The 27,300-nt window shown below is 40.2% G+C and overlaps 1 protein-coding gene across 1 annotated transcript; it reads right to left on the bottom strand.

Annotated features, from left to right (window-relative positions):
• Nucleotides 1-1,108: 1,108 nt before the first annotated feature.
• On the bottom strand, nt 1,109-27,300 carry ldlra (low density lipoprotein receptor a). Its single transcript, XM_039826329.1, has 18 exons — nt 27,094-27,300; nt 19,189-19,314; nt 18,931-19,053; nt 17,287-17,667; nt 16,913-17,035; nt 14,233-14,355; nt 13,971-14,090; nt 12,575-12,700; nt 11,373-11,544; nt 11,055-11,282; nt 9,715-9,833; nt 9,476-9,615; nt 8,468-8,609; nt 7,485-7,622; nt 6,950-7,339; nt 5,252-5,332; nt 4,952-5,115; nt 1,109-4,830 (listed from the first exon to the last, which is right to left on the bottom strand). The coding sequence occupies exons 1-18, from the start codon at nt 27,149-27,151 to the stop codon at nt 4,774-4,776; spliced, it is 2,811 nt and encodes a 936-aa protein (XP_039682263.1). The 5' UTR covers nt 27,152-27,300; the 3' UTR covers nt 1,109-4,773.

The following is a 27,300-nucleotide window of genomic DNA, read 5'->3' as shown; positions in this document are numbered from 1 at the left end:
TCAGCTTTGTAAAAGACTTTTCAGCTCTCACATGTTGATGTATCTTTTATTTTTGTGCAAATAAATAAAAATAGAGAGAGACTCTTATATTCACGGTGTTGTTTTCCTTTTTTGTGGTCTCACGTTGTGGGAGAATTTCTAGGAACTGTGTGGTTTTGCCTTTCACTGTGTCCCGGCCTGACTTTCTAGGAAGAAGGTCACGTTTCCATAGAATAACAACAAAAACACCCCCGGCCCCCCTTGAGAAAAAAAAAACGTTCTCTGCCAAGTCCACATACCAAAGCTGCTGTATGAAAACAGTGGAGCATACTGCTGTACATTATTCAAAACCTGTCCTCTGCAACATAGCAACACTTCATCCACCCATGTGTGAAAACTAGTTTGCAAGCAGCGATTGCAAAGAAAAAGCTTTCTAAAAGTGATGGATGAACGGTTGAAGTAGTTAGCTAAAAGTAGGCTAAAGTATACAGTTCAAATAGCTAAAAGTAATGGCTAACTGTTGAAATAGTTAGCTAAAAGTAATGGCTAACTGTTGAAATAGTTAGCTAGAAGTAATGGATTAAATAGTTGAAATAGTTAGCTAAAAATAACGGATAAACAGTTGAAATAGTTAGCTAAAAGTAATGGATAGACAGTTGAAAGAGTTAGCTAGAAGTAAAGGATAGACAGTTGAAAGAGTTAGCTATAGTAACAGATAAACAGTTGAAATAGAAAACTAAAGTAACAGATAGACAGTTGAAATAGTTAGCTAAAGTAACGGATAAACAGTTGAAATAGTTAACTAAAGTAACGGATAAACAGTTGAAATTGTTAGCTAAAATTAATAAACAATAAAAAATAGTTATCTTGAAGTAGCCTAATGAATAACGTTCAGCTTCTGCCACTCCAGTCAGCCCGTACGCTGACCAAAGCAACGTAAAGATTGACCATTTCTATTCGTACTACTGTATTTGCTGTTGACTTGAGGGAGAAGAGGAAAACGTGGAGGGAAAGCTTTACACAAGAGCATTTAGTTTGGTATCTAAATTAAAGGATGTGACTGTTAACAAGTTGCATATTTTGTATATTCAGAAATGATTCATCAAAAACTGATCCCAGACAGTGGTTATTCTATAATAAATAGAAGCATTTATTTATGTACAGCATGTGTTTAAAGTTCATAACAGTCTAAAACACAGACATTATTACCAAAAAAACAATAAAGAACACATATTTACATTTATGAACATTACATATTTACACGCTTAAACGGCACTGTTGGTCGGTGAATGTCAAATGACATTTTGTACAACTTCACTAGCACTTATGAATGTTTTCTACGTAAAATCCACGCTCAACCCACATCCCAATAACGTCTTTGTTAGGTATACCCTCGCCTGCATTTAGCACTGTAAACAGGAAGAGACATCGATTTTATAAATATCCACTGAGATCAATAGCACCAACATTAACATGTGAACATAATGTCATTAAAAGGCACACATCTGTCAGCGATATAAATAAAGGAGCCATGGAGAAAGTGTTTGTAAAACCATTATAGGGCACATGGCTGTCTTTAGTCAGGAATGCAGAAGGCAAGTTGAAGTTCTGATCCTGAGGGAGGATGTAAATATATACACATGCTATGGTACAGATATTTCGACACGGCTCCATTGGTCACACGTGGTTGCATCAAAGCCTGAGGAATGCACTGGTCCTCCCGAGAGGGGGCGTAGAGAGAGGAATCGCAAATCAAGAGAAAGAATAGCTGAAAAAAGTGTTTGGAGAAACTCTGAAACAAAAACAGCTGCTGAAAAACTCTGTGTTGTGACCATATGATGATAGAGCTGCAAAGATAAATCGATTGGCTCTCAACTATTAGATTAATCGCTAACTATTTTGATGCTCGATTAATCGCTTTTAGTCATTTTTTGCAGAAAAGGGAAAAATTCCAGCTTCTTAAATGTGAATATTTTCTAGTTTCTTCTCTCCTCTGTGACACTAAAACTAAATATCTTTGAGTTGTGGACAAAACAAGACATTTCAAGACATTTGGGAAACACTGATCAACATTTTTCACAATTTTCTGACATATCATAGACCAAACAACTACTCGATTAATCGAGAAAATAATCGGCACACACACACACACACACACACATTATCGAGACTTATTGAGGTCACACTGGTTAAACCGGCACATGTAGAAGTATTACATTCACCTATGCTCAACTTTAAACCCGCTGTAGTGTTAGTGCTTGTTAAGGTGTAGTCTCGCATTGCCAGACCTTCCTCCACAGCGCTGCAGAGGAGGGTCTGGCTAGTCCACCCAGCATTCCGGGATGGGAGAAAAACGTGCTCTGGTTTATTGGCATTTCTTTTAACCAATCACAATCATCTTGGGTGGCGCCAAGTACTGGACGGAGCAACGGTGACTCTGCTAAATAGCCTCAGTTTTGGTGAAACGTGCACATAGTGGCTCCCGAGTGTGTGATAAGTATTTCACTCAAAAATATAATTTGATTGTCGGTTCTAGCTTGGAGGATTGTTTTCCGAATGGACCAGAGGTTAGAATGCTAACACAAAGAAAGAGGAACGCGACGGATATCCGGTCAAAAATAAGGGACATCCAGCGGTACCGGGACAATCACGTAAATGAAACATCGTCGATATACAATAGTTATGGGATAAAAGTCAGGTTTAGATACTTGCTTCCAATAAACATTTCGGGAGATATATTCACTTTCTAAGCAGAGAGGTGAGAAGATTGACTCTATTCTCATGTCTGTGCGTTAAGTATGGAGCTGGAGCCATAAGGCGATTAGCTTAGTTTAGCATTGCTTTACACAAAATTGCTCGTTTGTTGTTCCGTACAGACAACAAAGCTTAAAAGCAACAAGTCTTAATGTTAAGCCACCCACACATGATAGGCGGCTAAACCGCTTTGCGCTGGCCGTTCCATTCATTTCCTACAGGGAGAGTGGTGCCGCCCAACTATGCGGTGTGCTACCCCTGGCGTCGTGCACCGCTCGCTTATCATGTGTAGGCGGCTTTAAGGTGAGCTTCATAATCAAAGGATTAGAACAACATTTTGGGAAATGTGCTTATTTGCTTTCTTGTCGACAGTTTTGATACCACTCTCATATCTGCTTGTTAAATATGTAGATTAAACCAGTAGCTGGTTAGCTTAGCTTAGCAAAAAGAGTGGAAACAAGTGGAAACAGCTAGCATGTCCATTTCTCACGATGATAAAATCTGCCAGCCAGCATCTCTAGAGCTCATTAATTAACTCATTGATTAACACGTAATATCTTGTTTATTTATTCTGTACAAAACCCACCATCAAAAAATTCAGGCTAGCTGTTTCTCCCTGCTTCCAGTCTCTGAGCTAAGCTAACCGTCTCCTCATGGTAGCCAAGCAGTAAACTCCGGGGCTGATAAATAAAGCCAACACGGACCGTAGCAGCCGGAGCCCACATTGAGTTTCACATCGGCTCTTTGGAAACCCACGTGTGAGGTCACGGAGACTAAATCCATATTTTATACAGTCTAGGATGGTTGCCTTGTATCTACCATACAGACATGAGAGTGGCCAAAATGGCAAATACGGTTTTGATAATGTTCCATGAACAAAAATAATTAACAGTGATATTTACAACACTTATGTGTGACTTCTACCTTACACATGTCGGACTCTAAAGTTATTGCATGAAAAATAAGACATTACGTGGTTTAGCCCTCCTGTTGTCCTCGGGTCCAATATGACCCATTTTCAAAGTTTCTATATCAGACATTTGGGTTTCTTTTTAACCAAATTGCCCCAAAATAACATGGATGGTTTCATAACACGCTCTTCACAAGTGAAATTAAGGATCTGATCTCTACTTTCATTGAATTCTGGGTGTTTTATGTAATTTTATAGCATTATCCTGACTAAACTTTGACATATCTGTGATAATCCATTACCTTCATTCCTCTGATCTTAACTATTTATTATAAATCATTCATAATTTCTGCTTTTTTCTAACACAAAAATTTGATTATTTCATATAAATGAGGTTTATTGACCAGAAATTCCATAAAATAAGTGTAAAAACGACTGTAAATAAGTTGGTTCTAGTGGTGAATATACTGGGGTAATGGGGAAAAAAGTGCCACCAAAGATTGATATAAGCAAAACATGGAAATAAAAGCGACAGTTTCTAAAAAAGTGTTAATTTTGACCCGGGAGGATAACACAAGGGTTAAAAGGGGCTGTACTCGACATTCAAAACATTATTATAGCAGCAAACCAATATTTGCTGTGTAACAATATAGTGGAGTAATGGCGTCCTGAGCAGAAAATGAAGTCACACACCCTCTGTGTGTGTTGTAACCTGAGGTTATCTGGTCTTTGTTTCCAGGTTTAGTTGCGTGTGTGCATGTTCGTACATATGGACGGGAATAAAAAAATTTTTCTGTATTTCGAGTACAGCCCCTTTAACAGTGACCTGTTCTCCAGTTTTATCACACATAAAACGTTAGGATAACGAGTAAAAAAAAGTTGGATTGAGGAATCCATCATCTTCTGATTTGGTATGATTTGATGAAGAATGGAACTTGATGGGAAAAAAACTAAAAATATGTTTGACCCTGTTTTTTTCCACTGTAGAGCGTTAGTTCGTCTCTGAGGATATAGTGGTTCTGATACTGGCTTTGACTTCCATATCTTTGTGCCGTGTGAGGTAAAAATACAACAGGACGCCAAAGGTAGCTTATCATCGAGGCTCTACTTTCCACTCTACTTGATGTGCTTCAGTTGTCTGTGAAGGCTGGATTGTCTGCCTCTTCATCCAAGCTCACAATTTGTCTCTGAAAGGACAGCAAACAAAAAGGATGTCAGATTATTTTACTGTAGCGTACCGTGTGTGCTGATTAACAACAAACTATAAATTCAAACAGGCTGAACTGTAGACTGTGAAACTAGACTCACTTTTGGGTAGGAGTAACCGTCAGGGCTGTGGCTCCTCCAAATGTGCACTTGGTCCTCGGTTGTTTTCTGATAGACGGGGTTGTCAAAGTGAATCGTGTTGGTGGTCTTCCGCCTGTAGTTCCTCCATAGCAGCACGGCACCAACGGCTACCAGACAAACGATCGCTACAGGAGGCAGACGTAGGGAGAGAGATCCAGAGAAGGTGTTAAGCATGATGGCTGACAATGTTTTCATTTAAAAAAATATTACATTTATCTGAAGAAGAAGCTGGCTTTGCAAGCGGTTGCCAAAGCAACTCACCCAGAGGTAATGCGATGTACAGAGCTATCGGGGCGTCGGAGGCAGGGTTGGGGATAGCTGCAGCAAATTCAGGATGAAGATCTGAAGGAACGATAAACACAAGAAAATATATAATAATAATGTTTTAATGACACATGAAGCTGACCTGCACTGTCCACATTGAGTACCTTTACATTCAAAATCATATCTACTATTATTCTTAAAGTGCTCATATTATGCTTTTTGCGTTTTTTTCCTTTCCTTTATTGTGTTAAATATCTTTTTTGTGCATGTTATAGGTTTACAAAGTGAAAAAGCCCAAAGTCCCCCCCAAAGGGACTTACCATCTCCAACAGAAAACACTGTTAACAAACTGCTCCAAACAGCTCTATTGTAGTCCAGCCTTTACTTCAGAGACAGACGTGTTCACTTTGGAACACACGTTATAATGCTCGCCTAGCTGCTAGCATGGCACGCCCTCATACTCTGCTTCTGACTGGCTAGTAGTCCTTACCTAGGTACTGTCAGGGCACGCCCTCATACTCTGCTTCTGACTGGCTAGTAGTCCTTACCTAGGTACTGTCAGGGCGCGCCCACACTACTCTCGCTTCTGACTGGCTGGTAGTCCTTACCTAGGTACTGTCAGGACACGCCCTCATACTCTGCTTCTGACTGGCTAGTAGTCCTTACCTAGGTACTGTCAGGGCACGCCCTCATACTCTGCTTCTGACTGGCTAGTAGTCCTTACCTAGCTACTGTCAGGGCACGCCCTCATACTCTGCTTCTGACTGGCTAGTAGTCCTTACCTAGCTACTGAGCATGTGCGACTCCCATCAAAGATGGAACAGAAGTGAGATGTCTCACTCTGTAGCTAAAACAGAGAGCTCAACACACAGGGTGAAAAGAGGAGCTGCAGCACTGTGCAGTATGACTAAAATATGGTGTTTATTGAAAATTAAACCATGTAATCCTATTCTGGTACAACCTCTTAATACAATTATGAACCTGAAAATGAGCATAATCTGAGGTCTTTAATACGACAATATGCCGAATTTGATATGGTTCATGTAAATGACATATTCCATCTTGATATTCCGAAAAAGGCCTTTTCCAAAATATAGCATTTTTTTTTTGATTGAGACGTGGAATATGCCGGTATTATTTGGGTTTTAGAAGCATTCTTTCAACATGTATACAGGATTGCATTTGGAATCTGCGTCTCAATCAGGGTTTTAACTGCAGTTTGCGACAGTTTACAACCTCTTGCGTCTTTACGGCTTACGGTCATTTCTGTCCGTTCGTTGCTATGGTTGTTGTACACAAACCAACCAGCCAACAGTTTGCAGGGCTGCTACTTTTAAACATTATGAAAGTCTTGGATTTCAACAGGTTTTTGGATATGCACAAACATCGCAACAGGGACGCTGCATTCACATGGTCGAACAAGTCCTTTACTGGTGGAAAACTTTGGAAAATTCCTATTTTGCACGGCTGCATGTAAACGGGAATATTAGTGGAATATTCACTTTCATTAGCCATGTAAACAGTTTAGTCTGAATATTGTCTTGAATAATTGCAAAAACTGGAATATTATGTGCATGTAAATGTAGTCAATTGCCGGACAATGCACTCATACAAAATTTGTAAAATGGTAATAAGGAATGTAAACCATCTACACAATTTGACCTTAATTATCTAACAAAACATTATGGTACTTGCCTGGAGAGGTGACTGGAGCCTCTGTGGTGGTCTGGGGAATTTTAGGGTTCACCGACTGGGATGACGCGGTCCTTGGTTCAGGTGTGGTGGTCCTTACAGGAGGCTTGGCGGTGCGTGGCACCAGCTTGGCTGCAGTGCTGGTGATAACGACGGGCACTGTGGTGGTGCGCACCAGGGGCTTAGGCGTGGTGCGGACCAGGGGCTTAGGCGTGGTGCGGACCAGGGGCTTAGGCGTGGTGCGGACCAGGGGCTTAGGCGTGGTGCGGACCAGGGGCTTAGGCGTGGTGCGGACCAGGGGCTTAGGCGTGGTGCTGGCTGGCACTGGTGGCCAACGAGGGGGGTCGGTTGCTGGAACATGAGGCTGCACGGGAGCTGCAGGTGTTGGAACAGCTGGTGAAGAACACAAACAGAGGAGAAGTGAGAGTCAGAAATAGAAACGTGTGAACTATTCAAAAATATTTATTTAAAAGACAAAAATTAGGATTTCGTCATTTTCTTATTCAACAGAATAACTGCTCTTTGATAATTTACATACCAGGTACACACGTCCTCATATCCCTGTCTAACATCATGTTATCAGGACAGACGCAGGTGTATTTGGGGGGATGTCTACCCACTTGAGGAGCTGCCAGGCACATGAATGCACAGGCAGATACCTTGCACCAATCCCTCCCTGCAATGGAAAAAAAACAGGATGACATTTTACTTTAGTTTAACGGCTTTACGTGTTTTGAAGCCATTGTCAACAATATCATAATAAAGCAATACTTTCTGGGAAATACGCTCAAGTTAGATGAGAAGATTGATACTACTTACATGTCTGTGCACTATATGTAAACTAATAAGTTTAGCTAATCAGCCAGTGGGAGGTTAGCTTAGCACAAAAACTGGAAAAGGGGTCAACAACTAGCCTGGCTCTGTCCAGTGGTAATCAAATCCACCGACCAGCTCCTCTAAAGCTCACTAACTAGCTGGAAACATAGAGAAACTAGCTGTTTCCCCCCGTTTCTTCAAGCTAGGCGCCTGCTGGTTTTAGCTACATATTTACGTGCAGAAATGAGAGCGGTATTCATCTTTTTATGAAACTCTCAGCAAGAATAAGCATACAGTGTTGCCAACTTAGCTACCTTCTTGCTGGATTAAGGGACTTTTCAGAACCTCTTAGCAACTTTATTTCTAAAAGGTGGCTAGCTTCAAATGTACAGACTATTAAATTGTAACTGATTTCCATGAAGTAATCACAGTCCACGGCTCTTCTGCCAACAGCACAGGATCTCTCTCCCTCTCCTCTTGCATTGTGTAGCAGGCAGTCAGCCACCACAGCCTCTAAACTGTATGCAAATGTTACGAAATGATGTTGTCAATATGCAAATGAGTTATCATCTTTCAACTTTTTTTTTTTTTTACTTCTAGTTCTAGCTACTTTCACTGGAGAAGAGTTGGTAACACTGCAGCACTCACATGCTCTGGTATGTGAGCACATTTTTGAACAGTACGTGTCAGTGTTGGGTCTCTTACCAGCAGGTTGTTTGAGGTTATGGAAGAGAACAATGTCTTCTGGTGATGTCAGGTGCTCTGCCACTGGCGTGATGTCTTCACCCGTCAGCCGGTTTGCACTGAGGATGGCGTTGTTACTGACGTCTGTCCAGAACACTTTATCCTAGAAGAGAAAAAAAAAAAATAGAGTAAGAGACTGGGGACAGAGTAGTGGCAGTGAGGAGTACTACTATTTATGCATGAAGTGACGAGACACTTTTTCTTGAGTTTAAACCCTCCCCTTAGGTCGTAGATTCAGAGTACCTCGATTCAAGAGCAATAAGTGTAAAAAGTCCCTCGTTATGTGTGCAATAACTCGCCTTAAAGGTCCTATGACGTGCTGCTCTTTGGATGCTTTTATATAGACCTTAGTGGTCCCCTAATACTGTATCTGAAGTCTCTTTTATATAGACCTTAGTGGTCCCCTAATACTGTATCTGAAGTCTCTTTTATATAGACCTAAGTGGTCCCCTAAAACTGTATCTGAAGTCTCTTTTATATAGACCTAAGTGGTCCCCTAAAACTGTATCTGAAGTCTCTTTTATATAGGCCTTAGTGGTCCCCTAATACTGTATCTGAAGTCTCTTTTATATAGGCCTTAGTGGTCCCCTAATACTGTATCTGAAGTCTCTTTTATATAGACCTTAGTGGTCCCCTAATACTGTATCTGAAGTCTCTTTTATATAGACCTTAGTGGTCCCCTAATACTGTATCTGAAGTCTCTTTTATATAGGCCTTAGTGGTCCCCTAATACTGTATCTGAAGTCTCTTTCCCGAAATTCAGCCTTGGTGCAGAATTACAGCCACTAGAGCCAGTCCCACAATGAGCTTTCCTTAGGATGTGTATCTTTTCATTTACTTGTACTTTTTTTTATCTTGTGCTCCTGACTGCCAATAAAGTTTCCCATCTGAGATAATGAAGTCACTGAACTGAACTGTTGTGTTGACATATATTCGTAACAGTTCATCAGGTGGTTTCACAACATGTACCTCAAACACAGTGAGGCCCAGTGGGTGAGCCAGCCTGTGTTCGTCAATGATGATGGTGCGTCGCCCACCTCCCTGCACGTCGATACTGGAGAGGGTGTGCAGCTTGGAGTCCACCCAGTAGAGCCGCTGGTTCACCAGGTCTGGGGAGGAAGCACACAGGTCAGACCACTGGCTTTCACATGAATAGATACAAATAAAAAATAAATTGAAACCAGAGAGACATGCATGCTAGAGTTTACCGAGTGTAATTCCATTCGGCCACACAATGTTGTCAGTGACCAGAGCGGTGCGGTCTCCTCCGTTAAGACCTGCCTTCTCAATCTTAGCGGGATTCCCCCAGTCGGTCCAGTAAATGAAGCTAGGAGAACATAGATATGTTGTCAATAAAACATAGAAAACTAAAATACATCATTTAGAAAGGACACAAATAAAGACCAGTCTAAAAAGGATTAAGGCATCACTGGGTAGTTTTACATGCCCACTAATAATCAGAATTTGATACAGGTCATGTACACAGCATTTTCCGTTTGGATATTCCAAAGGCCTTTTTCTGAATTTAGCATGTTCTGATTACGATATGTGTGATATTCTGGTATTATTCAGGTTTTAGAAGCATTCTTTGGACATGTATACAGCAGATTGTACACAGGTTTGTACACAAACCAACCAGCTAACAGTTTGCATGGCTGTGGGAGAGATGCAACATGAACATAATGCCTTTTCTGCCAACGGTCAGCCGTTGGGTTGGTGTGTCAGGGGCTTAAGGGAACCTTATTATAAAGTGTGAAACACATCACCAGTTATTAATGATTTACTAACATCTACTACTGCCAAAAGGTAGCCTTATTGTAAAGTGTTAGTGAGTAAATGATTAGATTATATGACTCATTAGCAACAGGTGACTGTTGCCCTTTTTAATCTAATGCCTTATAACATCTTATTAATAATTTATAAAGTGGAATATTCACTTTTCATTAGCCAGGTAAACAGATTAGTCGTTAATATTTAGTTAATATGTGCAATCATCAAAATGAAGTGCAATACAATGGGGAGGATGTGTTGTGGGTTCTCTTCTGTTCTTCTGTGATTGTGAGGAAAGGGTGGGTGATGGAGCAGGGGATATGACCCATGCCTTTGGTGTGGGAGATCTGGGTTCAATTCCCACTGTAATACATCAACCAATGTGTCCCTGAGCAAGGCACTTAACCCCTGGTTTCCCCAGAGGAGTGCGGCCTCTGACATATATAGTATAGCAATTGTAAGTCGCTTTGGATAAAAGCGTCAGCTAAATGACATGTAATGTAATGTAAAAAGGTAGGGGGGTATTGTGTGTGTGGTTATTACATGTTGATTGAAGCATTGGATGAGATAATTATGTTTCTATGTAGGTTAACTGTATGTTTATGTGTCGCCATTTCGTTTCTCTTGAATGCCCAAGATGAATTTCTCCTATAGGAGACAATAAAGGCTTATCTTATCTTATCTTATCTTATTGTCTTTATCAGAATAAAGGCCAAAACCGGATATTATGTGCATGTGAACGTAGTCACTGGGCTTTTCTTGGCATTGTTAGACTTACTTGCTGTGGGGGTCGACCACAATACCGCGAGGTTTGGACAAGCCTTGGTGGAAGAGAGTTTTGCGGCGGCTACCGTCAGCAGTGACCACGCTGATGCTGCTGCGAATGCTGTCCGTCCAGTACAGGTTACCGTGGATCCAGTCGAAAGCGATGCCTTCAGGGGCATCGATGCCGCTACCGATCACTACGCTGTGATGCGCGGGGTCTTCAGCCGAGTCCATCTGAGCTCTGGATTGAAAAGCGAAGACGTCAAGGCGTCAAGCAGGAAAGAAAAGAACAAAAAAACACTGCTTTTATTCTGGTTTCATTCCCGCTCACCTGTAGATCTTCTTCTGGGAGATGTCCGACCAGTAGATCTCTTTGGCGGCCATGTTCATGTCGAGAGCCACAACGTTCTTCAGGCGGGGGATCACTCTGGTGTACTCACTTTTGTCCAAAGTCATCTTTCGGACTTCGTGACGGTTGGTGAAGAAAAGGTAAGCGATTGTACCTACAAAATCAGAGCGGACAAGTGATTTTCTTAGTACTTTTGTGGGAATGTTTGTTTAAAGTGCAACCTGAAATTTGATTTTTTTTCTTCACACATATCCTTTTCATATCAGACATTTGGGTTTCTTTCAACCAAATTGCCCCAAAATTACACTGATGGTTTCATAACACGCTCTTCACAAGTGAAATTAAGGATCTGATCTCTACTTTCATTGAATTCTGTGTGTTTTATGTAATTTTATAGCATTTTCCTGACTAAACTTTGACATATCTGTGATAATCCATTACCTTCATTACTCTGATCTTAACTTTTAGTCAAAATCATTCATAATTTCTGCTTTTTTCTAACAAAAATTTGATAATTTCATATAAATGTGGTTTATTGACCAGGAATTCCAAAAATAAGTGTAAAACTAGTGTAAATAAGTTGGTTCTAGTGGTGAATATACTGGTGGTAATGGGGAAAAAAAGTTTATTTTGACTCAAGGAGGACAACACAAGGGTTAAACAAACTTACAGACATACACAACCCACATTCAAAAAGCTACAGCTGCAAAGATTAATTGATTAGTGTCAACTATTAAACTAATAATGATTTAATTATGGTAGGATTAAATAAGTGTATACTTCCTACTCCTTTTTTTACACATTTGTACACACAGTAAATGAAGGAAATTATGAATTCTTTTTTTCAACCCTTTTTTCTATTTTGTTGGATATGCTTTCAACAAACTGCTGTTGTGTTTTTTATGTGGAATTTGACACGCTCGAAATAAATCGATTAGTCATTTTTTAATTCTCTGATTCTAGCTTCAAGTAAGAAACGTTTATATTTTGTGACACAAAAAGTGTGGCGATTTCACATTTCTGTAGCAGCCTTGCTCAGACTAATCCACACTAGGAACATATGAGGGAGTTCAATATATTATCTTCAAAAACTAACATTTGAGAAAGCTATTCATTATCTATAAAATGTTACATATTAATGCAGCAGACACTGAGACATAAGAACACAGAGAGCTGATATTTACCGATGGCCTTGCAGGCTTTGGTTGCTGGGTCAACCTGGTAACCCTCCTCACACTGGCATTTGTAACTGCCAATCAGGTTGATGCAGATCTGGCTGCAGGTGTCCGGGTTGGCACACTCATCGATATCTGATTCAAAGAAGAGGGGAAGAAAAACGAAATGAAACGCACACGAAAAGAACAGCGTGCTGAGTCATTGTGTCTGCAAGATTTACGTGATCCCTCTTGATCTAGCGCCACAGACAGAGGACATGGAAAAGGTTGCGTCAGAGTAAACAGATTGCAACATTATTTGTTAATCTGAGCCAAGTTCTGGCTTTGAGAGAACATGAGTCTGGATCAACAGAAGTACGTTTACAGAATGAAGCCTGAAATCCGGTGTGTGATGTCTGGCTTTGTCCCCACAGGGGCGTAGCACAAAATTCTGGGCCCTGTAGAAAGGTATTCTCTATGGGCCCTGTGGTGGCAAATTTTATTTTAACCATTATTGATTAATGATTTTAACCATTTGTTTTTTTAAGATTGTTTTAAACCTCCACAAAATGCTGTTCCTTCCTCTTAGACTCTTAAAGACCAGAGAGGGACAGCTGCAGCCATGAACTCTCAGCCTAACTCTAGCTTCTCATTTGTTTAACTTTTAGCAGACAAAGTCGAGAAGGCCACAAACCATGTCTCCTTCTGCCTCCTGAGATAAACTGTTGTTTAGTCTAATTATGGGAACAGAGAGCAGAGGGGAAGGTGAGGATGGTTTGACTTTTGGTGATGTCCTCTTTTCAACTATGGCCAGGCTAAAAGATAAAGTTAGAGGGGTGGCTTAACAGAGGTTTTGACTATATGATGATTTGATGTTTAGATTTTAGGTTAGAAATGCTCATTCAGTTGTACTGCGTGTACTTGTGAATCTGTATTCTCATATTTTGCAAAATATAATAAATGCTCAAAGACCAGACTTTGGTTTAATTCTCAAACAGTCTTTATATGTTTTCATTTTTATCATTGATATTTACTAAACTCTGCTGCTTCAAGAAAACATCCACTACAGCCCCTCCCCGCATCCACAGCTACAGTCCGCTACACCACTACTGTATGTTCAACGTCACTAACAACTAACTAACTTTATTGGTCAATAAAAGATGTATCTAAAAATAGAAAGCGTTACAATTTATGAAAGGTTTTGCAAACTTGTTGTTCGGTCCAATTGCGGACCTTGGTCCGGACTTTGAGAAGCCTTGGTTTAAAGAAATCTAAACAACCAACAGCGTTTTTTTTCTCCTATCCCAGAATGCATTTGTGGTGTAGCCAGACCTTACTCCCCAGCACTGTGGAGACAGAGCTGGCAATGCGAGACTAAGAGAACATAAAAAGCATTTCTAAGTGTAACTGTGTGGCAGGGTGTTACCTTCACAGCGCTTTTTGTCAACCAAGCGAAATCCAGTAGGACACAGGCACTCGTAGCCGATCCTCAGGTCATTGCAAATATGCGAGCAGCCGCCGTTGTTGTACAGGCACTCATTGGAGCCTGCAGTGGGAGTAGGAAAAGGTTTACTTTCTTTCTTTTCTGAGGATGTGCAGTAACTAGCAATCTAAAGCTGCAGACACCCTCATTAACACACAAGTAGTAATTATCCCGACAGTTATGCATGAGAAGCCTCGGTGCTCACCACATTCCCTAAGAGGCTCGTCTGACCAATCCCTGCAGTCACGGTGCTTGTCACACACCTTCTCCATGCTAATGCATTCCCCGCTGCGGCACTTAAACCTGGTCGGGCCCTCACATTGGGTGGCTGTAAAAAACAAAAGATTCAGCTAAAGACACAGACAAGAGATTTTTGCATTTAACTGTCATTAATGTATATATTAAAATAGCCCCACATCATCACATACCCTTCACCATACCTAGAGATTGGCATGGTTTTATGTCAGTTAGCCTAATAGCTGGTTTGATTTGCATTGAGAGATGATCTTATGGAAAGTACCCCATGCCAATATCTAGGTATGGTGAAGGGTATGTGATGATGTGGGGGTATGGTGAAGGGTATGTGATGATGTGGGGTATGGTGAAGGGTATGTGATGATGTGGGGGGTATGGTGAAGGGTATGTGATGATGTGGGGGTATGGTGAAGGGTTGTGATGATGTGGGTGTGTGGTAAGGGTATGTGATGATGTGGGGGTATGGTGAAGGGTATGTGATGATGTGGGGGGTGTGTGAAGGGTATGGGTGTGTGTGGGGGTATGGTGAAGGGTATGTGATGATGGGGGTATGGTGAAGGGTATGTGATGATGTGGGGGTATGGTGAAGGGTATGTGATGATGTGGGGGTATGGTGAAGGGTATGTGATGATGTGGGGGGTATGGTGAAGGGTATGTGATGATGTGGGGGTATGGTGAAGTGTATGTGATGATGGTGGGGGTATGGTGAAGGGTATGTGATGATGGGGGGGTTTGGTGAAGGGTATGTGATGATGTGGGGGTATGGTGAAGGGTATGTGATGATGTGGGGGGGCTATTTTAATTCCAAAGGCCAAGGGAACTTTATCAGGATGCATAGTATCCTGGATCCATGAAATAACTGGCCTTTAAAAATAAAAGTCTGCCTGCCTCTATGGAAATTTAACATAGGGGTGGACTGACTTTTGTTGCCAGCGGTTTAGACATTAATGTCTGTGTGTTGAGTTATTTTGAGGGGACAACACATTTACACTGTTATACAAGCTGTACACTTAATACTTTACATTGTAGCAAAGTGTAATTTCTTCAGTGTTGTCCCACTAAAAGATATAATGAAATATTTACTAAAATGTGAGGGGTGTACTGACTTTTGTGAGATACTGTATGTATGACTATGAATGGAGGAATTAATGCATATTTAGTTTAGTTTAGTTTATTTATTTATTTTCAGCCATCTGTAACTCACAACAGTCAAACATACATAGAGACAAGAAACAAAGAAGACCGAAAAGGTGTAGGCTTAAGCAGAGCTTATTACACCTATAACCTTTTTACATAAAATTATATTTTTTCATACAAAAATTAAGGTTACAGAAACTAAGTATACACTGTATACCCCAATACAACACAAGAGGTCCAATACATTTTGTGCTCCTTCTGGTATTCACACTTCTGTTTTATATTTGTTAATCACCTTATATTTAAATAAGTTTTTTAATCGGTTGATTGTGTTACACTTTTTCAAGTCAATTTCTAATTCATTCCACAGTTTAACTCCATACACTGAGACACTTCTATATTTTACATTTGTTTTGCTTATTGGTCTAGTAAAAATACAGCTTCCCCTCAGTTCATGATGGCATTCTCTTATTTGAAACAGCCTCTGGATACAGTCTGGCAACATGCTATTAAATACTTTGTACATTAGAGATGCTATTTTAAGGTCTACAAGTTCACTAAATTTAAGTACCTTTAAATTTATAAATAACTGATTTGTCGATTCACGGTAATTTGCCCTATTTATAATTCTGATTGCTCTCTTTTGCAGTAACAAAAATTGGATTTGTAATTGTTTTATATGTTTTCCCCCAAACTTCCACACCATAAGTTACATATGGAAGTATGAGAGATTGATATAATAAATGTAAAGAATTTGTATTAAGAATATATCTGGTTTTATTCAGAATAGCTATGGACTTTGATATTTTAGTTTTAATATGATTAACATGTGGTTTCCAGCATAATTTGTGATCAAGGACAACTCCCAGAAATGTGTTATCCTGTACTCTTTCTATTTCAATATTGTCTAACGTAATTTGTCTAGGCGACTTAAAATTCCGATGTCCAAATATTATGTATTTAGTTTTATTTATGTTCAAAGACAGCTTGTTAAGATTAAACCAACGTTTTAAAGAATCAAGTTCAGTTTCCGCTGTATCCAAAAGCTGCTCAAGGTTTTTGCCAGAACAAAACAAATTAGTGTCATCAGCAAACAAAACCAAATTTTATATTTTAGACACATTTTAGACATATTTAAAGTATAACTGAATGTATGGATATTTATGAATGGATAAATTAATGTTTATTTATGACTGACTGAATGCATGGATGCTTATGGAAGTAGGAATGAGTGTTTGTAAGGCCTGTACGGGATAACAGAAGAATGTAGGAAGGATGGCTTTTTTGCACATATAGAAAATGGTAATTTGCAATTTGAGTACATTTGTCTTTTAATTGTTTTAACCCTGTGCTTGTTTTGTGTCTCTGTTGTAACTATTGCAGCAATTTATCTCAGTGTCCAAAACAAATTTCTCCCTGGGGTGACTAATAAAGATACTTTGATACTTTTTACTTTGAACCACGATATAAAAGGGTAGGGGAGATATTGGTACCGTTGACGCAGCCAGCCTCATCACTCATGTCCCTGCAGTCGTACTGATGGTTGCACTGGCGGCTGCCGTGGATGCACGTGCCATCGCCGCATTCAAACTGGTCAGGACGGCAGGTGGAACGTGCTAGAGGGATGGTAGAGACAGAGAGACATGTGAGTACGAGAGATGATGAAACTATTGACAGTATGTAGCAATTCAGGACATGTTTGAGCAGTTAAGAAAGTCTGCTGAATCCAAGAAAGTTTTTTCCGAATTTTGCCGTTTCCATCAACATTTTCTAACACAGTACTTCAAAATGCGCATAAAAATACATTGATGGAAACATGACTAGTGTCACATCAAGAGGAAAAGAAGGATTTTGTAATCACACTCACCACACTCAGCTTCGTCTGATTGGTCCAGGCAGTCGGCTCCTCCGTCACACTTCCAGCTGCCGTGGATGCACTCTCCGCTGCCGCAGCTGAACTCCAGGGACGAGCACTGATGGGCGGCGGCAGAGTCGGGCGTCTTCGTGCCGCAGTTCTGGGGCCACTCGTCGGAGCCGTCGGAGCAGTCGGCGTCGCCGTCGCAGCTCCACAGGCGGGGGATGCACACGGTGTTGTTGCACTGGAAGGACCTGGGGCTGCAGCTGGCGACCGGGCACGAGGCCTCGTCGCTCCCGTCGTCACAGTCGGCCTCGTCGTCGCACACGAAGGAGGACGACAGGCACTGGCCGTTCCTGCAGCGGAACTCGGTGTCTGCGCACTCCTTCGGCGCTGAGAGGGAGGACACGTAATGGGGCGGTCAGAGTAATGAAAGACCAGGAACTAGGCGTGTCACGATTCTCCACATCCACGATTCGATTTTTAAAAACATTTTTTAAAGAGAATGTTTGGGGCATTTTTGGCCTTTAATTGCCAGGACAGCTTCAGACAGGAAAGTGGGGAGAGAGAGAGAGAGAGGGGGGGGGGGAAGACATGCAGCAGAGGGCCATAGGTCAGACTGGAACCCTGGGCCGCTGCGGTAAGGACTGGGCCTTGGTACATGGTGGCGCACGCTCTACCAGGTGAGCTACAAGGGAAATTAAATCTTTTATTTATGTTTTTTTAACAGGGACATTAATGCCATAATTAGAGCCACTAGATGGCAGAAGGGTACTTAGCAACAACAATTTTGAATTGAGTTTTGTCGCAGTGCAGTTGATTGCACCGTAAGTTTACTGTGATGCACCTAGGGCTGGGCGATATATTGAAATTATATCGATATCGTGATACGAGACTAGATATCGTCTTAGATTTTGGATATAGTAATATCGTAATATGGTAGGTGTTGTCATTTCATGTTTTTAAAGGCTACATTACAGTGATCAAGTGATGTCATTTTCTAAACTTCCCAGACTGTTCTAGGCCTTTACCCACTTAGTCATTATATCCAAATTACTGATGATTATTTATCTAATTTTATTTTAATTCTTTTTCTAATATTTTGTAAAAGCACCAATTGCCAACCCTACAATATCGTCGCAATATCAACATTGAGGTATTTGGTCAAGAATATCGTGATATCTGATTTTCTATAAGCTGAAGCTTCTGACCCTACCCTTTGGTTACGACCAATAAAAATTCATTCATTCATTCCTCCATTTTTTTTTCCCCAGAAGAAGCCCCAGGAAGGGACAAAAGGGCCCCTTGGGGCACCCATTTTTTTTTTTTTTTTTTTTTTTAACCTTCTTTACGTGGAAGGCAAAATGTTGCCGCGCGGCTACACTGTCTGTTGTTTTATTTCTTCAGACGTGTGCAAGTAGGTGGTGGTGGAGACAAACACTATACTCGGGAGAATCGCCAATCCGGCTTCTGATTTCGATCGATTTTAAACTGAAATCGTGACACCCCAACAGGAGCACTTCATAGCAGGGAGCAAGGAAGGAGATGAGAGAAGGAAGATGTGGATTCTGAGAGCAATAAGTCACATATATACGACTGAGTAAACAGTTAGACAGATGTGTGGGCGTCCTGCAGCCTGTCGTTAACTCGGCTTACCACAGCTGTCTTCATCTGCTCCATTCTCGCAGTCGGCTTTTCCGTCACAGCGCCAGGTGCTCGGTACACACTGGTTAAGGCGGTCCGCGCAGCTGAACTCTGTCGGCCTACAAGTTTTGGCCACTGGAAGTGAAATACACAGAAAAAACATTAACTGAGACTATATAATCATCACACTGAGGGATTGTGGGTAGGGACAGGTGTGAATGCACAGCCATAACGGGTCCATTCTCGTGTTGAGCGACGCGCGATACTCACTGCAGGTACCGGGGAGTTCATCGGTGCCGTCGCCGCAGTCATCTGTGCCGTCACACACCCATCTGACCGTGATGCATTTCCCGTTCCCACACTGGAACTGGCTGCTTCCACATGTTGTCAAAGCATCTGTAACAGAGCGATAGAAACACACAGTTCAACTAAAAGGGTCATCTATCAGGGGGCCAATACAGAAAGACCTCCTCATAAACACAGACATGGCTGCAAATGAAAAGAAGTGAAGTCATAATTCTGCAGAACATGCTAGCCGCTCAGGGAAGTTTATAGGCACAGCAGTGCTTTGAGCTAGTTGCTAATGCTAGTAGGGGTGCACGATTCAGAAAATGTCACGATTCAATTCAATATCGATTTTCAATTCAAAAACGATTCTCAGTATGTAAATGTAGTTACTTTTCCCATGTGTATACATATAAATATATATATATATCTTATACATCCCTTCGGATTTTTATCTATCTATCATGTGATTGCAGTAGACATACAATTTAAAAAAAATTTAAAAAGTAAAAAAAGAAATTAAAAAAATATGAATACATTTTTTGAATTCTATGAATTGATTTTGAATTGGTAGAGCCTTGAATCGCGATTCGAATACGAATCGCGATTCAATTTTTTGCACACCCCTAAATGCTAGCATGGAAAAATGCTCAAAATGAAAATGGTAATATGCTAATGTTTAACATAGGGATGTAACGCTACACTTTACTCACGACTCGGTACGATTCACAATTTTAAGTTCAGTTTTCTCAGGATTTTTAACAGAATGAGCTGCAGACAACCAACTGGAAATAATTCCTTAATCTATATAAAATGTGCAAAACAATAGACATGTCCTCTTATCAAAAGTAAAACTGAAATTGTATTTTTAACTTAAGCAACATTTCAATCCCACATTAAAGTAACTAAATAAACAGAAAAACAAATCTTCAAATAAACCAACTAAGAAGACGTAGTGACGTCTGAAGTCCAACAAATGAAATCTAAAATAGGAAGTTAAAAAAAATTGCATCACAATTAATTTTTTTAAGCAATAGTGCGTAGTTTCTGTCTCCCCCAAGAGGAATTCTAAGTAATGACAACAAAACTGTTGCCGCGTTCACATAATACAAGCCTTACATGACCCCCTCCTTCCCTTTCACCCAGTTGCTAGTAGCCAAGGAGGACACGGAGGATTAAAAACACATGACGGACTCTTCAGAAGAGATCATTAGCTTCACCGAGTTTCACTCAAATCTTCTGAACATAGTCACACTGAGAGATCCAGAGATAGTTGTGTGGAGCTGATAGTCTTAATTAGCTTTGGAGCAACTCATTTAGCAACAGCTTGAATGTAACGTTCATTAATATCAAACAGTTACGCGCCAAAGCTTTAAGACAATCTCAAACGGCTGTAATCTTTACACGTATATACTGTATTTATCGATATAACAACCAATTCACTGCATCGTTACATCCCTAGCAAGCACACATTCAGTTTTCAGAGCCGATACACAGAACACTGCCTCATCATGTCAAAGAAAGTCAGTCTGAGTTCATAAGTGGTAGTGTTACTTTTTGGCAACCCCAGTTGAGTTTCAATACAGTGAAGGGAGGGACCATGTCTTCAGACGGTAATTAATAAAGCCGCCAGAGGATAAAGGAGATGGGAGGTAAGTACTCTGACACACACATGTATCCAAACACCCGGTGCCTGTCGGTACTTGTTTAACAAAGGCAGATAAAAACGGTCAAATGAGGAGTCTAACAGGGACACGTACTGTATGTAAGCATGCATTTATCAGCCTTTTCATCAGGGAGCTGCTGATATGGCAGTCTATAATACGGGCTGGGTAGTTTTCAAAACATGTTCAATACCGTGACTTCGATACGGGTTCCTTCACGATACTTTTTTCAAAACAAATTTTATGAATCCATTGACACAAAAAGAATTTACAATACTACACATTACGCTTCAAATCTTTTTTTCAACAGTATTTTTAGTTTTTCATATTATTCACAATTTTTTGTGTCAGCTCCTTTACCCCTTTGTGACACACACATGTAGTCAAGCCTCTCAAAATACAACAACACACACATGTCAGCCCGTCTCTGTACGTAACGTTTTTCTGCATGTCTCTAAGATGTTAGACAGCCAATCACAAGCATTATGAGATCTGATCATTATTAGGTCTGCCTTCAAACAGACAATTTAGAGTTCATTCTTTCAATCGCAACAGACTTAAAAACTACATCAATCTATCCTATTGTTAAACCAGCTACATTAAATCCAGTTATTCAGGGTTACAAGTCTCCAAGACCTTGTCTGTGTGTGTGTGTGTGTTCACGTCATTATCTGTGGTTATACATGTATGTTTTGTCTCCTTACTTGTGTGTTTATGTAATTTGTGGTAATGTTTCATGTATGTCATTTTGTGTTATTCATCTTATGTATGTCTGTATGTATGTCTATGTCCTCTTTTTTATATGAGCTACCCAGGGATGCAAAAAGAATTTCAGCCCTGGCTGACAATAAAAGTTGTATCATATCTTCGTAGAAGCATGCTGCCATGTATTTAAATTTTGTATTGAATGACGAGGCATTTTTTTTCAATATTCAAAACTAAATAGGCACTAAGGTTGTTCCTGTGTCTATCTGTGACCTGTAACGTTAGACAGCCAATCACAAACATTATTAATCTCGGTAAAAGCATGCTGAAGGCCTATTGGCTCCCTGAAGCTGATGAGATTTACTCCTTAGGTATTGATGTTTGGTGTTGGGGAATGACGAGGCATTTTTATAGATACCCTATAGTAAGGAGGCAATTCGGCCGGTGCCTAAAAAAGGATCAAAGTTCGGGACCCAGCCATAATCATAATTCAAAATTAGCACCATCCAAATGCTGGTAATCTATTGAGTGGCTGGTAATAATGTGAACATTGACACAGCCATTTGGCTGATGGACAATAAAGGTTCATTTTGAACCCTGTTCATAACACACAATAGAGAGATCTCATTTTCCAGTTATTACGTTATTCTACATTATGCTGGCCGAAACGGAAGCTCATCTGAAATGAGTTCATTTGCTGAAGACACAGAGTCTCTCTCCCAACCCCCATCTTTAATGGACCCGATGAAGCCAGTGAACCAGAAGGAGCGATTAGACTGTACATCAGAGACACAGCATGGCAGGAGAAGGTACCAGAGGCCATTCCTCCCTCTGGAACCCCCTGGGGGGCTCTAAACCCTGGATGGCCACCTGTTTCTGAACATGTCCAAAGGGGGGTGTTTACCTCCAGCGGCTGGGCAATTGGCATGAATAACAGCCCGATACAGTGAGTGTAGAGCTGCAAAAAGTAATCGGTTAGCTGTCAACTATTTAAAAACTACTACTACTACTATTTAAAATTATTAAAAAGACTACAAATGAGACCAACATGCAACTTATACAGTATTGCAGCCAATCAGCTTTGCAGCAGTGTTATTATTGCGAGTCTCTTACAGATTGTACCACAGACATAAAAAGGATTTATTCTTCAGCTACGAGGAAGTGCAAGTTTAGCGATACTTGGCTTGAAAAAAAACATTTCAGACGATGTTTCAGGACTTGGACATCTGAGTTTTTTTTGTTTGTTTGATGTCGTGATATACTGTAGGTCTTCAATTTTATTCATAATGGTCTTAAAAAGGTCTAAAAAAGTCTTAAATTTGACCTGGTAAAACCTGCAGAAACCCTGATTCAATTAATCCCCAACTAGTTTGATAATCGATTAATCGGTTTGAGTCATTTAAAAAAATAATTAAACATAAATATTCTCTGAGTTCAGCGTGTTAAATGTGAATATGTTCTAGTTTCTTCTCTCCTCTGTGACAGTAAACTGAATATCTTTGAGTTGGGGACAAAACAAGACATCTGAGGACGTTATCTTGGGCTTTTTGGGAAACACTGATCCACATTTTTCACCATTTTCTGACATTTTAGAGACCCAACTACTAATCCGTTCATCGGGAATATACTAATTGACAGATTAATCAACGATTAGCAACAAACGAAGATTTTCTTTTTAAATCTAATTAACTATTTATGTGTAAGTATTTACATTTTCATAAGTCTGTGGCCTAAAAGCCAAATCGTGAATTATGCATCGCTATGAATGGCTGACAACATTAATCATCAGTCAAACATCTGCTGCCACCATGGCTGATGCTTTGGGTAAACAAGGAGAGTCGGCTTTGTTTCTTTTGCAGGTTGAGGAAATGTTTTTTGCCACTGTAGTAGTATTTTATGACTCCAAATGGATGCAAACAGTCATTTCAGTGTTATGGCTGTGAAGTAACTCTACTAGGGGTGGCGGGGGGGGGAATCGATGCAGCATAGTATCGCAATATTTTCCGTGGCAATACTGTATTAGACAAAACACAAGCAAATTAAGAAAATATCTTCATTCATTTGACAACACATGCGCAGCATTTAGCAAACACGTGGCAAATACACAAAACACAACCAAATACATAAACCGCATTTTCAGGATCTTACTTGGTTTTCGACTAGAACACGTTTACATGCTTAAATGTTCAAAAAACAATTATTTTTTCATACTGTCTGTCTGATTATACCTGCGTCTAAAACGCTCCGTTTTAGCACCTGTCTCTTTAAGCCCCCGGCCTAAAAATGCCCAGTCTGCTCTGATTGGTCAGTGTTTCCAGGTCTTTTGCATCTGCGCTCTCTCTGCACTGTCATTTCAGCCGGAGAATGACTGTAACGGCACTGTAGCGGCACTTTCCACCTATATATCGCATAGTTGTGACATCACAAACGTACGAAAGTCCTGATGGCTCTTTTAAATGCAAAGTTTCTGAATATGGGTATATATATATATATAAATATATATATATACTGTACATTTCTCTGTGGATTGAGCATATTAATACTGAAAAGTATTTATAGAGCATCTCCACCTTCTACATAATCAAACAAGACATGAAAATCTCACTTTTTACAATATGGGAAAGATTTTCATTTTCACTGTAAATGCATATCGGTCACTAATAATCGGTATCGGCCTTGAAAAACCAGTATCAGTCGATCCCTAATGTATTTATGACTCGGTGTGAAAGGCTCTGCATTATTGCCCTTGCCATAAAAAAAGTTTCATGTTGACACACTGGGTCTTATCAAAAGGACATCCTTGTAGGTACTACAAAAGAAAAATACACAGTAGAAAACACTCAACTTGTTTAACTGAGGTAGATTTCAAACCTTACTTTTCCCTGAATTATGGAACTTGTCAACTTTATAGATCAGTTCCCATTCCCTGAAATCGATGACACGTTACCCAAATCCAAGTTCATGTTGGTTATTTACTTAACGGGCTCAGTACGGTCAGTCCCTGAGGGACAGCCTGTCCCCAGAGATGGCAGCATTATTGATCCGAGTACAAATCTGCTGCGGGAATAACATGTTTGTTGCCTGTTCTGTGTAGAGCTGCAACGATCAGTGTAGTGGAGCCACAGAATAATCTATCTATCAACTATTTGGATAATCGATTAATCGTTTAAAGTCATTTTTCATGCAAGAAAGGCAGAAAATGATGTTTTCAGACTCTCAAATGTGGAGGTCTCCTGCTATTTTCTGTTTTTTTTATCATATTAAATTGAATCTCTTTGGGTTTTGGACTGACAAAACATAACAAACAAGGGGGGGGGCAATTGTGTTATGTATATCTGTGTGTGTGTGTGTGTGTGTGTGTGTGTGTGTGTGTGTGTGTGTGTGTGTGTGTGTGTGTGTGTGTGTGTGTGTATCAAGCACTTTGTGCTACATTTTTATGTATGAAAAGTGCTATAATAAACTCTGATTGATTACTAATAATAATCGGTATCGGCCTTGAAAACCAGTATCAGTCGATCCCTACTTTTACCTGATTTGAGGGTTTCTTTTTGCTTTTACAATTTACAGCTTTTATATCCGAGCTCAATGGGTATTGTAACTGACATTTCCCCTAACCTAATTGATATCGAATCGGAAATGTAATCACCCGGAACCTTGTGAAAATTGGCGATTCCCAGCCCTGTCTGTCTGTGGCTGGTGAGGAAATGTGCACAGGCGAAAACAACCAGTTCCAACATGTTTGACCACACACCTTTTCCCAGAACCAACATACTGGGAACAGGTCTGTCGGTGACTTCACAGCAGCGTAAAACTCCAGGAATGCTGTGTGTGTGCTGTTTGTATTGGAGGAGGACGGCTTCCATTCATTTCAGCAATGTAGGGCTGGGTTCAAATAATTACATTTCCAATTAAAATTCATCTTTGTTTGAGTGATCTGATATTGATTATACAAAAATCCTGAACCCGATCTTTTAATATAGTTAAATATGTCGATATAACATTAGTCCTTTTATAGCTATAGTGGGCAGTTTCTGTCGCCCCGAGTCGAACGATGAACGCCGTGCAACCACTAACCAGTAATATAGCTCAAGCACGCCGTTCGTCCTTCGACTGATCAAGACTGTTTTCCCAAGATGGCGCCTGCTTGTATACGCTACGTCTTTCTAAATTAGCAACTAGCTTTAGAAGCTAATCAGTGGTTTGCTCTATCTTGTTTCAAGCTAGAGACACATTCGATTAGCATGAAAACAGATCCCAGAGAATTTGGGTTTCCATGAACCAAAGTGCCCAAAAATAACACGGACTGTTCCATACAATACTCTTCGCAAGTCAAATGAAGGATCAGTTCACTACTTTCTTTACATTTTGGGTTATATTCAATTATATAGCATTTGAAAAAGAATAATTAAATAGTTTTAAAACAGTATATCCTGACTAAACTTTGACATAACCTAGTCTGTGATTCACTCAACATCCTCTGATCTTAACTATTAGTCAAAGTAATTCATAATTTCTGCTCTTTTGACTCAAAAATTAGATATAATTTCATTCAAATGAGGTTTGTTGACCATGAATTTCTAGAATAAGTGTTACTGGTGTATCTACTAGGGTGGTAGTGGGGGGAAAAGTGTAAAAAAAAGGGCACCAAAAAAAGTGTGCATTTTGGAAACAACACAGGGGTTAAACAAACTATTTAGGGGGTACTTTCTTTATGTAAATATTAACCTGGTGCATTAGATATATATATAAAAAAAAAACATTTGAGGGTTGCTTCTTGCTTGTACAATTTCCAGCATTAAGTTCTCTGAGAATCTCTTTAATATCCGAGCTGAATTGGCAATGTGAGTGAACTCTAAAACTCAAGGAATGCTGTCAATGTCAAGACAATGTCTGTGTTTGTATTGGAGGAGGAGGAGGAGAAGGAGGAGGAGGAGGAGGAGGAGGAGGACGGCTTCCTCTCATTTCAGCAACACAGGGCGTTTCAGGTGAAACGTGATGGGAGAGAGCCTAAATCCAAACAGGCTGGATATTGCATCATAGGCCTATAGGTAGAATAACCTACAGAAAATGCATCAAAATGTTCTCATGATATATGTTTCTACACTTACATGCAAGTATAAGGATTCAAAAATGAAAAGATAAAACTGTACTGCAAGCCAACAATACATGGATTTCATTATGGGAAATTCTGAGGCAGAGTGGCAGAGAGAACATTCATTATGAGAGGGAGAGATATGACCTACATTGTGTGAATAATTGCGCCCCCAGCCCCCCTACCCCCCACCACCTTGCATCCGGGCGCTGTCAGAGGACAGAAGAGGGCAATTTAAACCCACACGGAATAAAACACAAAAAATCATACTTTCAATCTTACTTAAATACATATATGTCTATTAAACAATATCAAGCTGACGCACAGACTGTTTTTTTACCTTTGTTTAACGCAGATGCCCAGTCCAAAAACACTGCTCATTAATGACACAAATGCTGAAATTGAAATGAAGATTTACTTTTTACTTACTTGTCTGGACGAGGGAGCAGAGGAGAAACATAAAAGACGCGTGCCACGGCCGTGCCATGATGTTTTTCAGCTTTTTCAGCTTCTCTGGACGTTGCCTTCACTGTGCAGCCTGTTAGTCTCTGATGGGACTTAATATTATAAGGTTTCTGTGACACCAAACGCTCGTGCTGCTGTATCGGAGATGCTGAGGAGGAGGGATGCTCGGCT

This window comes from Perca fluviatilis, chromosome 15 (genome assembly GCF_010015445.1).
Source record: "Perca fluviatilis chromosome 15, GENO_Pfluv_1.0, whole genome shotgun sequence".
Taxonomy (NCBI): domain Eukaryota; kingdom Metazoa; phylum Chordata; class Actinopteri; order Perciformes; family Percidae; genus Perca; species Perca fluviatilis.
This window is presented reverse-complemented; position numbering and strand designations above follow the sequence as displayed.

Coding starts and splice junctions, on each gene's coding strand:
- ldlra (XM_039826329.1), bottom strand. CDS start 27,151: ATGGCACGGCCGTGGCACGCGTCTTTTATGTTTCTCCTCTGCTCCCTC. Junction 11,283..11,372: donor TCCCAGAAGAAGATCTACAG/GTGAGCGGGAAT, acceptor TTTTCAATCCAG/AGCTCAGATGGACTCGGCTG. Junction 5,333..6,949: donor GGCTCCAGTCACCTCTCCAG/GCAAGTACCATA, acceptor TCGTTCCTTCAG/ATCTTCATCCTGAATTTGCT.